This window comes from Cetorhinus maximus, chromosome 2 (genome assembly GCF_964194155.1).
Source record: "Cetorhinus maximus chromosome 2, sCetMax3.hap1.1, whole genome shotgun sequence".
Taxonomy (NCBI): Eukaryota; Metazoa; Chordata; class Chondrichthyes; order Lamniformes; family Cetorhinidae; genus Cetorhinus; species Cetorhinus maximus.
The window spans coordinates 120,854,369-120,869,694 of NC_135880.1; the positions used below are offsets into that span (position 1 = coordinate 120,854,369).

General features: G+C 43.8%; 1 protein-coding gene across 1 annotated transcript in view; it reads left to right on the forward strand.

The window, feature by feature from the left end:
• The window catches only part of fbn2 (fibrillin 2), a 401,654-nt gene extending 392,162 nt beyond the window's left edge, over nt 1–9,492 (forward strand). Inside the window, exons 63-65 of the mRNA XM_078568999.1 lie at nt 2,328–2,559; nt 7,438–7,609; nt 7,929–9,492. Of these exons, the coding sequence (XP_078425125.1) occupies nt 2,328–2,559; nt 7,438–7,609; nt 7,929–8,303 (779 nt within the window). The 3' untranslated portion in view covers nt 8,304–9,492. The remainder of the gene's footprint in view (nt 1–2,327; nt 2,560–7,437; nt 7,610–7,928) is intronic.
• Nucleotides 9,493–15,326: the final 5,834 nt, after the last annotated feature.

Consider the following 15,326-nt stretch of genomic DNA (forward strand, 5'->3'; position numbering starts at 1 on the left):
ATGTGGAAGAATGCTCACTTTTGACAAGCTTTTCCAAGTGCGTGGCTGCTTCTCTCACCTCCACCCACCCAATCCCCCTGGCATGTGCTTGAGTACTTCCTTCAGCCTAACCACTGCCTTGCCCCCCACTTCCCCCATTCTTGAATGCTTTTTAAAAATCCAAATGTGCTACCTCCTCTAGTTTCCCCCTTATACATCCTACCAGTTACGTCTTCAAAAAAACTCTAACTGATTTGTCAAACACTCCTTCCATTTCATAAAGCCATGCTGACCCTGCTAATTATAATATGATTTTTTAAGTGGCCGCTTATCATGTCCTGAAGATAGGATTCTCGCATTTTCTGCACGATTGATGTCAGGCTGTCTGATCTATTGGTTCTTGATTTCTTTCCCCTTTCTTGAGTAGTAGGGTTACATTTACTACTTTCCAAGCCAGGAGACCAATCCAGGCAATTTTGGAAAATCAGAACCAATGCATGTCCGATCTCTGTAGCCACCTCTTAAAATTCAAGGGTGTAGGCTACAAGGTCCACAGGACTTGTCAACTTTTAGTCCCAATAATTTCTCCAGTACTATCGCATTTCTAAAAAACTAATACTAATTCCCTCAAGCAGCTTATTTTCACCAGATCCTTGGTATAGCCACTACTTCCTGAATGTTTCTTTGTCTCCAACATATTTGTTTAATGTATCTGCCATTTCCTTATTCCGCATTACAGTTTCTTCTGTCTCTGCATGTTTGTCATGTTTACTTTCACTAATATCTTTCTTTTTATATACCTATAGGAACTTATACAATCTTTTTATGTCTTTAGCTAGTTTATCCTCAGAACCTGTGTTCTCTTTCTTTATCAATTTCTTGGTCATCCTTTGCCAAATTTTAAAATCTTCCAAATCCTTAGGCTTGCAACTCTTTTTGGTAACATTATAAGCCTCTTCCTTTAATCTAATACTATCATTGACCTCACTTGTTAGTTACAGTTGGACCACTTTCCTGTGGGGTTTTTATTCTTTAAGGGAATGTATATTGTTGAAAAAAATGAATTAATTCTTTAAGTATTTACCATTGCTTATCTACCATCATATATTTTCATCCAGCTTCCTAATCTACCTTAACCAACTCATCCCTCACACTTAAATAGTTTATTTTGTTTCAGACAGTAGCAAAGTCATTACGTTACTGGACTAGTACTCCAAAGTGCTGCACGAAAGAGCGCAGGCCCTGACTCTCCCTCTTCTCCTCGCCCGCACAAGTAGTGCTGAGCGCTTCCAGGTGCACATCACGCTGGGTGGGCCTTAACTGGCCTGCCCACGTAAAATTGCAGCGCGCAGCCGATCGCGGGCGGCAATCGGCTCCACACTCGCTCCCGACCGGCCCGCCCGACGGGGAGAAAATTCTCTCAATGACTTCAAATCACATCATAGCAGCTGGGCAATTTAAATTCTCTTAATTAATAAATAAATCTGGAACAAAAAGCTATTATAAGTAACCATTGGATTGTCATAAAAACCCACCTAGGTCATGAATGTCCTTTTGGGAAGGACATGGCCTAACCTAAATGTGACTCTAGATCCAGTTTAATGTGGTTGACTTTTAACTGCCTGTTGCTAGCCATGCCCCCATCCTATGAATGATTAAAAATCTTAACTGAATCACTGTCAAGCTCAATATAAAATTCTATCAATTATGATCATTTATTGGTCCCTTGACACATTGACCTAGAAAACTATTTTGTATGCATTCTATTAACTTGCCCTCCACACTGCTACTAAAAAATTGATTTGCCCTGTCTATATGAAGATTAAAGTATATGTTTCATGTATATGTTCCATTAATAATAGAAGGGTTGTAAACATATTGGTAAATATTCATGAAAAAAATGAACACTTTGCATGTCTATTGAATATACGGGCTTTCACAATGAAACAAACCGGTCATTTCATTCCGACCAAAAGAACAACATTGTCAGTTAAACAAAGGAAATGTACTGATCTATTGGTTAAAGACACAGGCCCAGACATTTGGCTCACCCAGTTTTCAGCACATGGGAAGTATAAGGTGCAGTCCTTGTATCCAAATGGTGAAGCTAGGGCTCCCAGGCATTGAACCTCAGATCTCTTTATAATGGAGCCTGTAAGGCAGCACAGCCCACTGATGAAGAGAAGTGGAAGATTGGGTTGCTCTTCGTGTCGCAGCAGCCCTGAGGTAAGTGGGTCCAGAGTTCAGAACTAGGACCATAACAGGGAATCAGGTTGGGTCAGGTTGAAACATCAGAGCAGGAAAGCTTGTATTATAACTTCTCTAAATGCCACATCTTTTCCATTTAGATGAGAATGAATGCTCCAATCCAACTTCTTGTGGATCTGCGACCTGTTATAATACGCTTGGCAGCTACAAATGTGCCTGCCCTTCTGGATATAACTTTGACGAGTTTGCCAATAGCTGTCATGATGTGAATGAATGTTCATCTTACAAGAATCCATGCTCATATGGCTGCTCAAACACAGAAGGAGGCTATCTCTGTGGCTGCCCCCCTGGATATTACAGAGTAGGACAAGGGTAAGATCTCTTGCACATGTTTTCTATCAAACTCAATGGATGGAATCATCCCATCTTGGAAATTTTTCTGCCACTGGGGACATTTTTAGGTCCTAACCGCACTGGAGCCTGTTGCCTTAACAGTGTCAAGATCTTCCTAGGGACAGTCAATCAAGAACCCGCCACTAAGAGTGCCATCCAGTTAAGGACAGCGGGTCAACCAGGGAACCAGCAGGCCCAATGAGAGCACCCAGAATAATATCCTGCCAGCAGCCACACCAGAAGAAGTGGGCAGTGCTGAGGCAGGCAGAAAACCATGAGAGTGCCTCAGAATGGAGGGACATGGATGTCTGCATCTCCTGAACCCTACAGAGGAGCTAGTTCTCTGCATCACAGGCCAGCTGCAACAGGGCCCGTGGTATCCAATGTTGCTCAGAACATTAAGGATGATTACCTGTTCCTGCCATATGACTCTTTTCAACTCACAGCACACTCTCATCCTGCTAGCTGGTGGTGTGATGAGCAAGCTGCTTGTGATATGACAATGAACCTCTTGCTTCCCAAATACCCTTCCCTCAATCCAACCTTCCCCTTGTGAGTTCCTGCCCCCTTACCCTGAGATTATGCCCTCTGGTCCTAGACTCTCCCACAAGGGGAAACAACCTCTCAGCATCTACCCTGTCAAGCCCTCTAAGAATCTTACATGTTTCAATGAGGCTGCCTCTCATTCTTCTAAACTCCAATGAGTATAGGCCCAACCTACTCAACCTCTCCCCATAAGAAAATCCCTCCATCCCTGGGATCAACCGAGTGAACCTTCTCTGGACTGCCTCCAATGCCAGTATATTTTTCCTTAGATAAGGGGACCAAAATTGTTCACAGAATTCTAGGTGTGGTCTAACAAGTGCCTTGTATAGTTTTAGCAAGACTTCCCTATTTTTATACTCCATTCACTTTGAAATAAAGGCCAACATTCCATTTGCCTTCTCTAATACCTGTTGAACTTGTAGGTTAGCTTTTTGGGATTCATGCACAAGGACTCCCAAATCCCTCTGTGCTGCAGTCTTTCTCCATTTAAATAATATTCAGCTCCTCTATTCCTCCTGCCAGAGTTCATAACTTCACATTTTCCCACATTATATTCCATCTGCCAAGTTTTTGCCCACTCACTTAACCTGTCTACATCCCTCCATAGACTCCTTGTGTCATCCTCCCCACTTGCCTTCCCACCTATTTTTGTGTTGTCCACAAACTTGGTGATAGTACATTCACTTCCCTCATCTAAGTCATTAATATATATATAGTAAATAATTGAGGCCCCAGCACTGATCCCTGTGGCACTCCACTAGTTACAAGTTGCCATCCTGAAAATGCCCCCCTTATCCCAACTCTCTGTCTTCTATTAGTTTGCCAATCCTCTATCCATGCTAATATGTTATCCCCAACACCATAGGCTCTTATCTTATTAAGTAGCCTTATGTGTGGTACCTTATCAAATGCCTTTTGGAAATCCAAATATATTACATCTACTGGTTCCCCTTTATCCTGCTTGTTACCTCTTCAAAGAATTCTAATGTTGGGTATGATTTCCGCTTCATGAAGCCATGCTGACTCTGCTTGATTATATTATGTATTTCTAAATGCTCTGCTATTACATCCTTTAATATAGACTCCAACATTTTCTCAATGACAGAGGTTAAGCTAACTGGCCTATAGTTCCTGTTTTTTGTCTCCCTCCCTTTTTGAATAAGGGTGTTCCATTGGCCACTCTTCAATCCTCTGGGACTTTTCCAGAATCTAATGATTCTTGGAAGATTACTGCCATTGCATCCACTATCTCTGTAGCTACTTCCTTTAATATCCTAGGATGCAACCCATCAGATCCAGGGGACTTATCGGCCTTTAGCCCCATTAGTTTCTCTAGTGCTTTTTCGCTAGTGATAATTATTGTATTTATTTCCTCCCCTTCTTTTTCCCCTTGATTATTTAGTGTTTTTGGAATGCTATTAGTATCTTTTACCGTGAATACTGAAGCAAAGGATTTATCAACTCCTCTGTCATTTCCTGGTTGCCCATTTTTATTTCCCCAGTCTCATTCTCTAAGGGGCCGATGTTCACTTTGGCCTCTCTCTTCCTTTTTATATATTTAAAGAAGCTCTTACTGTCCATTTTTATATTACTTGCCAGTTTACCCTCAAAGTTTATTTTCACCCTCTTTATTTTTTTTGGTCATCTTTTGTTGGACTTTAAAACTTCCCCAATCCTCTGGCTTACCACTAATCTTTGCCACATTGTATGTTGTTTCTTTCAATTTGATACTGTCCTTAACTTCCTTGGTTAACCATGGTTAGTTTATCCCCTTCCTTAAATCTTTCTTCCACACTGGGATATATCTTTTTGAGAGTCATGAACTATTTTCTTAAACATCTGCCATTGTTCATCAACCGCTTTTTCTGCTAAACTGTTTTCCCGGTCTGCTCCAGCTAACTCTGGCCTCATTCCATTGTAATTACCCTTATTTAAGTTTAGCACAGCTGTTTCCAACCCAGGTTTCTCACTCTCAAACTGAATGCTAAATTCTACCAGATTATGGTCACTTTTTCCTCGGGGATCCTTTACTCTCAGATCATTTATCAAACCTGCCCCATTACACATTACCAGATCCAAAATAGCCTGATCCCTTATTGGATTCACAACATATTGTTCCAAGAAACTGTCCTGAATACACTCTATGAATTCTTGCTCATGTCTACCTCTGCCAATTTTATTTTCCCAATCTACATGAAGATTAAAGTCACCCATGATTAATGTATTGCCTTTTTTACATGCCCACATTACCTCCTGATTTATTCTCTGTCCTACAGTATAGCTACTGTCAGGGGGCCTATAGACTACTCCCACCAGTGTCTTCTTCCCCTTGTTATTTCTTACCTCCATCCATATGGATTTACATCTTCCGATCCAAGATCCTTTCCTGCTATCGTACTTATTCCATCTCATACTAACAAAGGTACGCCACCACCCTTTCCAATAAAAAAGTTCAGAATAATTGCTTTACCTGTAATTAGGGTACCTGGTCCCTTAAGTAATGCTAGTGCAGGACCCATATTGCAGTTTCGTGCTTGATTTTTCTTGCATGAGCAGTGAACTCATTGTCTGCGCATTCATTACCCAAGTTTGGGATCCTGGCATCAGATCGGAGAGTTTGGCTGTATGACATCAGGATAGTGCCAAATCAATGTCTTTTGGCTCACTCAGGTGATGCACTGGCGTACAACCTTTCCACAAAGCATGCCACGCAGGATGTGGCTGGCAGTGAAGGCCACACATCAAGAGCAGTGCAAGGCCCTGTAGTGATGCAACATGAAGCAAATCTGCACCCATACTTTGAAATTTTTCAAGGAATAAGTGGTCTCTTGATTTATCCTACCAAAGTGAGCCTCCTCATACTCACTATACTGAATTTAATTTGCTATTTATCCACCCATTCTGAAAGTCTGTTTATGTTTGGCGCAGTCATCTATTTTATTAGCAACCCTCAATAATTGTTCTTGTATTCATGCCATAAATCAAATTCTTCATAACTGGGGAATCACATTTGAAATTTAATCAAATGAGGTATAACTGAGCTGTCAGAATAGAAGCATATTGATGTGGTTCTGAAATAAACTGCTTTATTTCTTTGTATGGAATCTAAGTTGGTAGACACTTGCCAGCTGTACACAGGAACTCACAGTTTATATCAGAAAAATTAGAGTGGAAGTCACATTTACTTTGTATGTTTAAGAGATTTCACATAGATTTAGCAATTTCAAATACAAACTTCAATAAACTTCCTTTCCTCTGCCTCATACTTTTAGCCCAAAGCCCAGCACTGCTCCTAATATGTCCCAAAACAGAAACCTGTGCTTCATCTGCTGACAGGACCCAGAATTCTGAGTGTTTCAACAGACTACCAGTATAAAATCAACAGGAGTCTATTGGAACAGATGCAAACTTGGCCAGGTCCCAGATACACCAGTTCCCAGCCATAACCACAACAGTTTGATTTATATAGTACTTTTAACATAGAAAAGTTTCAAAGAGGCATAATCAAAGAAATGGGTGTGGAGCCAAAGAAGGAGATATTAAAAGGGCTGACCAAAAGCTTGGTCACAGAGTTGAGTTTCAAGGAGGGGCATACAATAAAGGGAGGGAGATATGAGATGCACAGGAATTTAAGGAGGAAATTCCAATGTCCAGGGCCTAAGTTACAGAATGAATTAACCCAATTAACCAACATTTTGCCAAATATTAACCCAAAGAAGTTAATGTGTGATGTAAATGTGTTGTAGCAGCTTAAATATTGCAATAAGGCTGTGCTACCAGTTCCCATTGACTGAATCTCATGTAGTTAGCTGCAACTCAAAAGTGAGTTTGCTAACATTTGTTACAAGCAACATGACCCAGGCATTAGTAACTGACACCACTAGCATGGGTCTTAGGCAACATAATGATATCTTCTACCAAGAGACAGATACAAACAGAGCAAAAGCGTTGGAAAGGCAGCGAAGGTGCATGAGAGACAGAGAAACAGAAATAACGGGCAGAATTTTATGGCCCCTCCTGCTGGCAGGATCTTCCGGTCCTGCCCAAGTCAATGGAGTTTTGAATGGCTCGCCACATTTTCTGGCCCCGCCCCCAATGTGACAGGGCCGTAAAATTCCGTCCAACATAAACATTGTGAAAAAAAACATGAATGTTACCATTTATAACTGAACTGAAGTACAGGGTCCAATTTTAACTCTGTGCAAGTGGATAGGTTTTCAATGAGTTATAATTTCACTCATAATGGCAGTTTTGATTTTAAATTCCATACCTTGTTTTGAATTCTAATTTCCCTCTTAATTTACTCCATAGCCATTGTGTCTCTGGCATGGGATTCAATAAAGGCCAGTATCTGCCTGTTGGTGGAGATCCTGATGATGAAAATCTTCTGTCACATGAAACTTGCTATGAATGTAAGATCAATGGCTACTCCAAAACTGGCGGCAGAAAGAGAAGAAGTGTCAATGGTACCGAGCCTGAACAGGTAACCATCTTTTTAAATAAACTGAATAGTAACATTTTTGTCTTCATATAAAATAAATTAAATCAGAATAAGGGAATAAGGATTTAGAGATTGTAAGTTGGATAGTTAAAATATCAGATCTCCAGTTGATGGTAAAGGAAATGAAAAATGCATACTCATGGGTCCATTAAAGTAAAGGCATTTTATGTACATAGAGCACTTAAATATATTGATTCCCTTTGCAACCTATTTTGAGGCCTCCCAATAACAGAAATGGAGCTCCCTAATTATTTCATATCCACTCAATACTAATACGCCCTGCTATTTATTTTGATGCTAGGATCATCAGATTAGTTTGGCTAGCCTGGATATGGACAACCCAGTCGAAATGAACCTAACTATCTTAGAGCTGAACCACAAGAAGCATATTTTAGAACTTGTGCCAGCTATTGAACCACTCTACAATCATGTTCGTTATGTTATCTCCTACGGAAATGACAACAACTACTTCCGTATCCACCAAAAGGATGGTTTGAGCTACCTGCACTTGACCAAGAGGAGGCCCCTGGAAGGTACTTACACACTGGAAATCACCAGTATTCCTCTGTATAAGAAAAAAACACTGCAGAAACTGGAAGATAAAAAAGACAATGACTACCTCCTTGGTGAGCTGGGAGAAGCACTCAAAATGAGACTACAGATCCAGCTTCATTAAACTAGCTGAGACTTGCATTGCTTCTATTCAAAATTATTCCTTTAATTATCTCCACAAATATGTCTGCTTTCAAAAAGCTTTCACAAGTCAAGGGCTGTGATTCTACATTATGGACATCGTATCTTCATGTTCTCGCCAAGACTGCGTGACCCTTCTTTCAATAAATGGGTTTTTCCACACTGCCATGTTAACAGTATTCCATATAACCTCAGTCATGGTTGCTGTATATTTAATATCACCTCAGTCGCCTCAGTCAGTGGGCTCATATTTTACATGAGGATGTGTGCGTGTGTGTGTGTGAGTTGTAAATGGCTTCTAATAACGTAGACCAATAGCAACATAATGAGCCATTTCTCTGGATTATAGATAATATTATGTAACTGTTCATATCATATTAATATCAATATGCAATGCTAAGTCAGACTGTACTGTATATGATAGGGCATTCTCAGAGGAACCATTTCAATCACCACAAATCCTTCCCTTTCAAGTGGTGCAATATTTGATAGATAACTGGTACTACAGCCCAGAACAAAATGGGTTATATTTTTTCACGTGCATGTTTAAAGACAGCAGTAAATGTGTACTTTCATGGTGCTTGTACAGAAAACTGGTGCTAATGATATTTATTCTATCAGGGTCAGCGTACTGTACAACCAAAAACTAGATCTCATCAGGAAGTAACTGGCATTGGAATTTCTGTTTCAGTACATCATGATTTGTGCAGCATTTTACATTGTTTTATGTTTCCATTTGTATTTCATGTATAAAGGATAATGTGTGCACATTGAATGCCTGCTAGTTGCTAACTCGAAGATTGTAATGTCTTCTTTTTATATACTGTACAAATGTGTTCTATATCAGGGGTATATTGGTCACCAATTGGTTCTTGTGAAAAGTGAATGAAAAAAATCTGAGTTTGTAAAAGTTAGTACCTCCCTGTTTGTAACAACAAGGAAATGAGCCTAATTTTAATACATATCTGTTTTGTCTTAAAGATGCATTTACATTGAAGATTTCTTAGCACAAAATGGCATTTTATTTAGAAGGGAGAAGAAAGATTTGTATAAAATTCTAAAAAAAAAACTGAAAAAGGAACATTTTGTTACCGGGGTGCTTTATTCTGTAGATTTGAGAGTATCAGTATGCCAACAACTTTTCTTACAATAAAGCTTATTATTTTGGGTTATATACATTTTAAGTGACTAAATGTGTTACTTGTAAACACATGTAGGTTGAAACCAGAAGCAATGTGTATATTTGCTCACAGAGAGCACCAGATAATAAATGTGGCACTTGCGACCAACTGCATTCGTCAAACTTGTACATGCAAATGGAATATTACCGTCATCCCACTGTGGAGGGTGACCGGACACGAGTAACATTGGTAAGGATACAATATGCTTAAAGGACAATCAGCTGTTTCTGCCCCCCTCTCTATGGTTTAAAAAGCCCTATTCAGGCATGCACTTTTAGTTCATTTTCTCTCTTTATTGGCAGTAAAACTCTGCTGTCTCCCACATAAGAAAATTTTGGCAGTCTCTGACAACCAGTTTTCTGTTTGTAGAGAAAAAAATTCAAATCCTTGCCTAAAGTCCCATGGTTATATAGCGGAAGTGCTCAAAATCTTACACATCACTCTTGTTTCTTTTATGTGGTTTTGGTTTGTGGAGTTTTCACACAGCTTTCACTAGTGCCCTGTTCAACTGAGGCCCACTATGCCCTGCAGCAATAAGATCAACTCATTTTGATCCTATCACACAGTTGCTGACTAATGCAAGCTCATGGTGTTAAAATTTGCACTGAACAGCTACCAAATCATCTATCTACCTTATCTTCCATCATTACCAGACTGTTCTAAGCATAAAACTTCCTCAAGTTTCAACATAAAGTTAGGCAAACAGTCAATTTGTAGTAAGGCGATCCTGGTTACGAGTGGCAAAGCTTTGATTCAGTTCAGTGCCGAGTGAACGTGGGACAGCTCATTACAAAAGCACTCTTTCGTCAGGTAGAAAACAGTGCATGGGTAGGAAATGCTTGCTTGGTGATTCCAACCAGATGCATGTCAGTCTCCATTCCACAACATCTTGTGCAACAAAGGGAAGAATGATGATTATGAATTCCACAGATATTCTCTTGCGTCAATCAAAAATTCTGCCTGGTTATGGATTGACTTGCCATACTGACATCTGTCCTGTCACCTCTGTCCAGCCAAGTGATTAGAGTGTCCTAGTTGCCATAGACATGCAGATAACTGCATCTCAAAGGATGCCCAAATAAAGGAACTGATCCACTGACACTAATGTTCAATTCATAAAAGAAAAAAAGTAAGTTGTTGATGATGAAAATACCTGTGAGAGACTTATTTAATGTTATTGAAAATTCGTCCAAACATAGTCAGCTTCATTAAACTGGCTGTATACATGCCCCATAAATTTTTGAACCAGGGCCCAGCAGGATTATGTCAGAGCTCATTCGCTCCAGTATGGTTATAAGTCTCAATAAGGTTTTATGTTGCACATGCTAAGGGTTATAGTTTAAATCAAATTACACAGGCAAATGGACATTTTCCAGAAAGACAAACAGACTTATCCATCTTCTCTGAAGAAGAAAGGAAGAGGATGAAAGAGAAGCACATAGGGCAGAATTTTTCACGTGTCGGGCGAGCGTCCCAACATCATCGTGTACTCGCGCAATATTTCGGTTGGCGGGTGCGCACAGGAATCAGAGCCACGCCCACCATAAATTAAGAGGCCAGTTAAGGCCCTTGACGACCCAAATGATGGCGATTTAATGTTGCCCGTGCAATTTTTCGCCCGTCACATTGGCAAAACGGGCATGCAGCCAGCCCATAATTTGCAAAGCTTCATCCACGGGCGGGATAAGAAGGGTCAGCAGCACTGTCAATGTGAGGAGTTTTGGAGATAATTTGCTGCTGGTGGTTTATTGGTACTTGTCAGCTCAATATCTGACTGGGGCTTCATTGTTAGCATTTCCAGGCTTCATTTCTGGACTCGTTGGTGTCTTCCAGGCTCCCTGAGGATTCAGACCGTGTGGACCCTTCCAGGTATCAGACAGACTTCCCTTACTCTGGTAATGGGGATTGTGGTCTCTGTTCAAGGCACCTCCTCTGAGGAGAAAGAGAGGGGCAGAAGGGAGAGGAGGCCACGTGTCCCAAATCAGCTTCCAGGGGAGGGACCTGTGAGAGGAGAGGCGCAGACACAAAGGGCACCGGGCCAGCAGGTAGTCCAAGGCAGAAGGGGCCGAAGAAGACGCCACTATCCTGCTGCCAGGGTTTACAGGCAGCTACCTCAAAATGTCCACGTGCAATGACGAAGTAGGCTTCGTCTCTCCAGAGAGACCGTGACCTCCATTTGTCAGATGATCGGGCCTGAGCTCAGCTCCGACTGTGTGGGTGAACACCCCACGCCAGTGGCTCTGAAGGTCACAATGGCCCTCAACTTCTATGCCTCCAGCTCTTTCCAGGGGTCAGTGGGGGATCTGTGTGGAGTCTCCCAAACAGCTGTCCATAGTTGAGTCAAGCTGATGACAGAAGTTCTGTTCAGGCGAGTGTTGACTTTCTTTCATTTCTGTACGGAGAAGGCCAGCCAGGCTGAGTGAGCCAGAAGCTCCGCAGCGATTGCTGGCTTCCCCCGCATCCAGGGTGCCATTGACTGCACACATGTGGCCATCAAGGCACCAGCTTGCCAGCCGGGAGCCTTCGTCAACAGGAAGGGATTTCACTCCATGAACGTGCAGATAGTGTGTGACCACAGGATGCTGATTCTGCAAGTCTGTGCAAGGTACCCAGGCAGTTCCTATGACGCACATACCTTCAGACATTCCTAGGTGCCAAGGCTCTTCAGTGCTCCAGTGCAACTGGATGGATGGCTGCTGGGTGACAAGGGATATCCCTTGAAAAGGTGGCTCATGACACCTCTCCGCCACCCAAGAACAGAGGCCGAGCAGTGGTACAACAGGAGCCATGCCTGACAAAGGGCTGTGGTGGAGAGAACCATCGGTCTTCTCAAGATGCGCTTCTGATGCCTGGACCATTCAGGGAGCGCACTGCAATACCCCCCAGAGTGAGTGTCACTGTTAGTGGCTGCATGTTGCACTCTCCACAATCTGGCTCTGGCAAGGGGGGAACCCACTGGAGGAAGAGGATCTTGATGCAGCTGCACAGGCCCCAGGTGATGAGCCCAGTAGTGAGTCAGAAGAGGAGCACGGTGAGGAGAACGCTGAGGGCGTGGAGCCAGACCTTTGTAACCTCCAAGGAGGCAGGGACACCAGGGAGGCACTGACCCAACACTTCTTCAGCTAAGCTACCAAATAAGAACTACCAGCTCATGCCAGATCATCCGCCTCTATCCTGGATCGCAGAAATGACCCTTTCCTTGGCCCCCAAGATACATTCAGTGCCTGTGCAATAAAGTTTTGAGCCACCCATGTCCAGCATTACATACTGGCCTACCCTGCACCTACAAAATAAATGAAGCATACTCAAGCCAATAACACAAAAGCAAATGTAATTTTATGTTGGAACTCAAATAGCATTGAACGCAACTGGTGTCGGTAGTCACACCATTAAAGAAAGAAAAACAAAATTGGGGAACAAAAGGTCACCCATGACCCGTCCCTCTTGTGCTTAAAGTGCTTTAAACTTACGTTTATGGGTGCTATGTCTAGGTGCTCCCTCCTCGCTGGCAGCAGCATTGGAGACAGTCTGCTGACTCTGCTGTCCTGTTGGCCTTGATGGCCGTCCTCTGGCCCTCCACAGGGCTCCACGCCTGTGCTGGCCCCACCTCGGAGGGAGCGGCTAGTTCCACAGCTGGCAGCTCCCCTGTCGCCGCAGCCTCATCAGGTGTGACGGGCACTGGCAGAGGGGCAGAGGAGCTGCTGCCGTGATCCAGAGAGCTCTGAGAGGAGCCCACAGAGACGGCAGGCAGATCGTGTGCCAACGTGAGGTTGCAATGGACCTTGCTGCTCACCATTCATGGACGGCACCTAGCTGGGATAATGGGTTCCCCATCCATCTCATACATTGACCAGCTAAGGTCAGCGGCTATGTGAGGGCTTGCAGGTCTGAGCACAACCCCAGGAACCCCTGATTCTGAACCCTGAGAGTCGCCACTCTCCCTATGGAGGAGGCATTGCGCTCGGCCATGAAGATCAACGCAATTCTCGTACTCCACAGGGACTCCCCCACAACAGAGACCATGGCACATAGCATACCCTAATGGATCTCCACCAAATCCTCCCGCACATCTCTCTGGATGTCCAGCATCTGCCGCCTAATGGATGACTCCAGAGGCCCACCATCAGCCTTCGACCGAGCATTGCCTGGTCTCCAGCAATCCTCCAACTACCAGTGCCTTGGGCATTCTCTGCCTCCTCCTGCACCACAAGCATCAAATGCCCTCACCAATGTGCACCAAGATACTAGCCGCCGAACTAATGCCCACTAAGGTGCTGGTATCTGCACTGGTGTCTGCTTCAGAGAGCGGGTGTGATGCAGGTGCTTGGGGAGCATGGCGGTCCTCTTGGTTCAGGGGTGGCCCTTCAGGGTCTGGAGAGTGAATGCCTGCTGATGAACCTGAAAAGGAGAAGAAGGACATGTCATTAGTTAAAGTCATCACGCTGTCACTGTGCGTGCCAGGCACCCTGGTGAGACAACGGAGATCTGCATCATGGTGCCCTCATCTTTCAATGATCAATGGGGACTCCAGGTTCAAGGCTCACATCAATGAAGAGACTACATTACAATGGTTGCACAAGCCAAAATTCTCACCTCAGTGCACTGCACCCATACCTTCATCTGGCACCCCAATCTCACCGCGGCCAGTTGACTGAGGTGCATGACACCGCTCGTGCTCCAAGGCCTCCAGCTCGTACTGGGAGAGGATGAGGAGGTGTGGGGGTCCTCCACCAGTCCACGACCTCTCAATATTGTTATGGGCCGTCTTCTCCTGAAAGGACAGAGCAGCATTGATTAGTCCACTCTCTACCTGCAGCACCATTGCAGCCTGGCCAACCGCAGCTCAGGAACACCTCACAGGGCAGATCTGAGTCGTGGCCCTCAAGGCGCAAGGCACTCAGTCCAAGCAGGCAGGGCTCAGCTCCTTGGCCAACTCCAGCATCCTTGTCAGTTGGCACTCAGACTCTAACACCCCTGAGCTCCAGGGGGGGATGGCTAGTCCAAAATAATTCAACACACTGATCTATGCCAACACGGCACTCACCTTACTGAGCGCAGCAGGTCATTGAAGCACTTCCGACACTGGACCCAGGTGTGCCACATCACTTTGTGGCTGCTCACCCAGGCTGCCCTCTTTGTGAGGTGTGGTGGCCTCCTCCTCCCATCTCTGGGGACAAGTGTGTCTCTTCTGACAACCGCCTCCTCCAGGAGGGCAGAGAGGCACTCATTAAAAAATGGGGGATGGGGGGGCTGGGTGCCGAGTGCCCAGCCGACCTCACCTCCTGCCTGATCTCTGCATCTTCATTTGCAGCCATGTCGCTGCTGCAACTCCGACACAGGCGGCCTCCCAGGAGCTGCCTGCGCCGCTTTTGAACCAGCTGCTGGCAGACAACAGGCCCCCACCCCGCCTGCCCCTTCTCGAAAGTTCTCAAGCCAGCGTTCATGTTGGGCGGGCCTTAATTGGCCCATCAGTGTGAAATTGCGGTCCAGCCCCAATTCCTAGCCGCTCCCGCCCACCCCTGATGAGGGCAAAATTCTGCCCATAGCAAAATGGCTTCAACTCCAGAAGTTTTCCTAATCATTAGCACAGTGACCAAGATAATGCTAACTCAATATATATCCAATTTGATGAGAATAATGGGAGGACTGCTTTGCAATTGGTAGCCCTCAATGATACTAATGTCAACTTAGTAGTTGTTTGTGTCTGTCATATTTTCATGCAATTCTGATTAATACTTACTATGTGACAGTGATAAATAATAATCTGAAACATTTCCTCCAGAAAGTCATTGTAACATTCAGGCTACATAATCGCTGCCTTAATT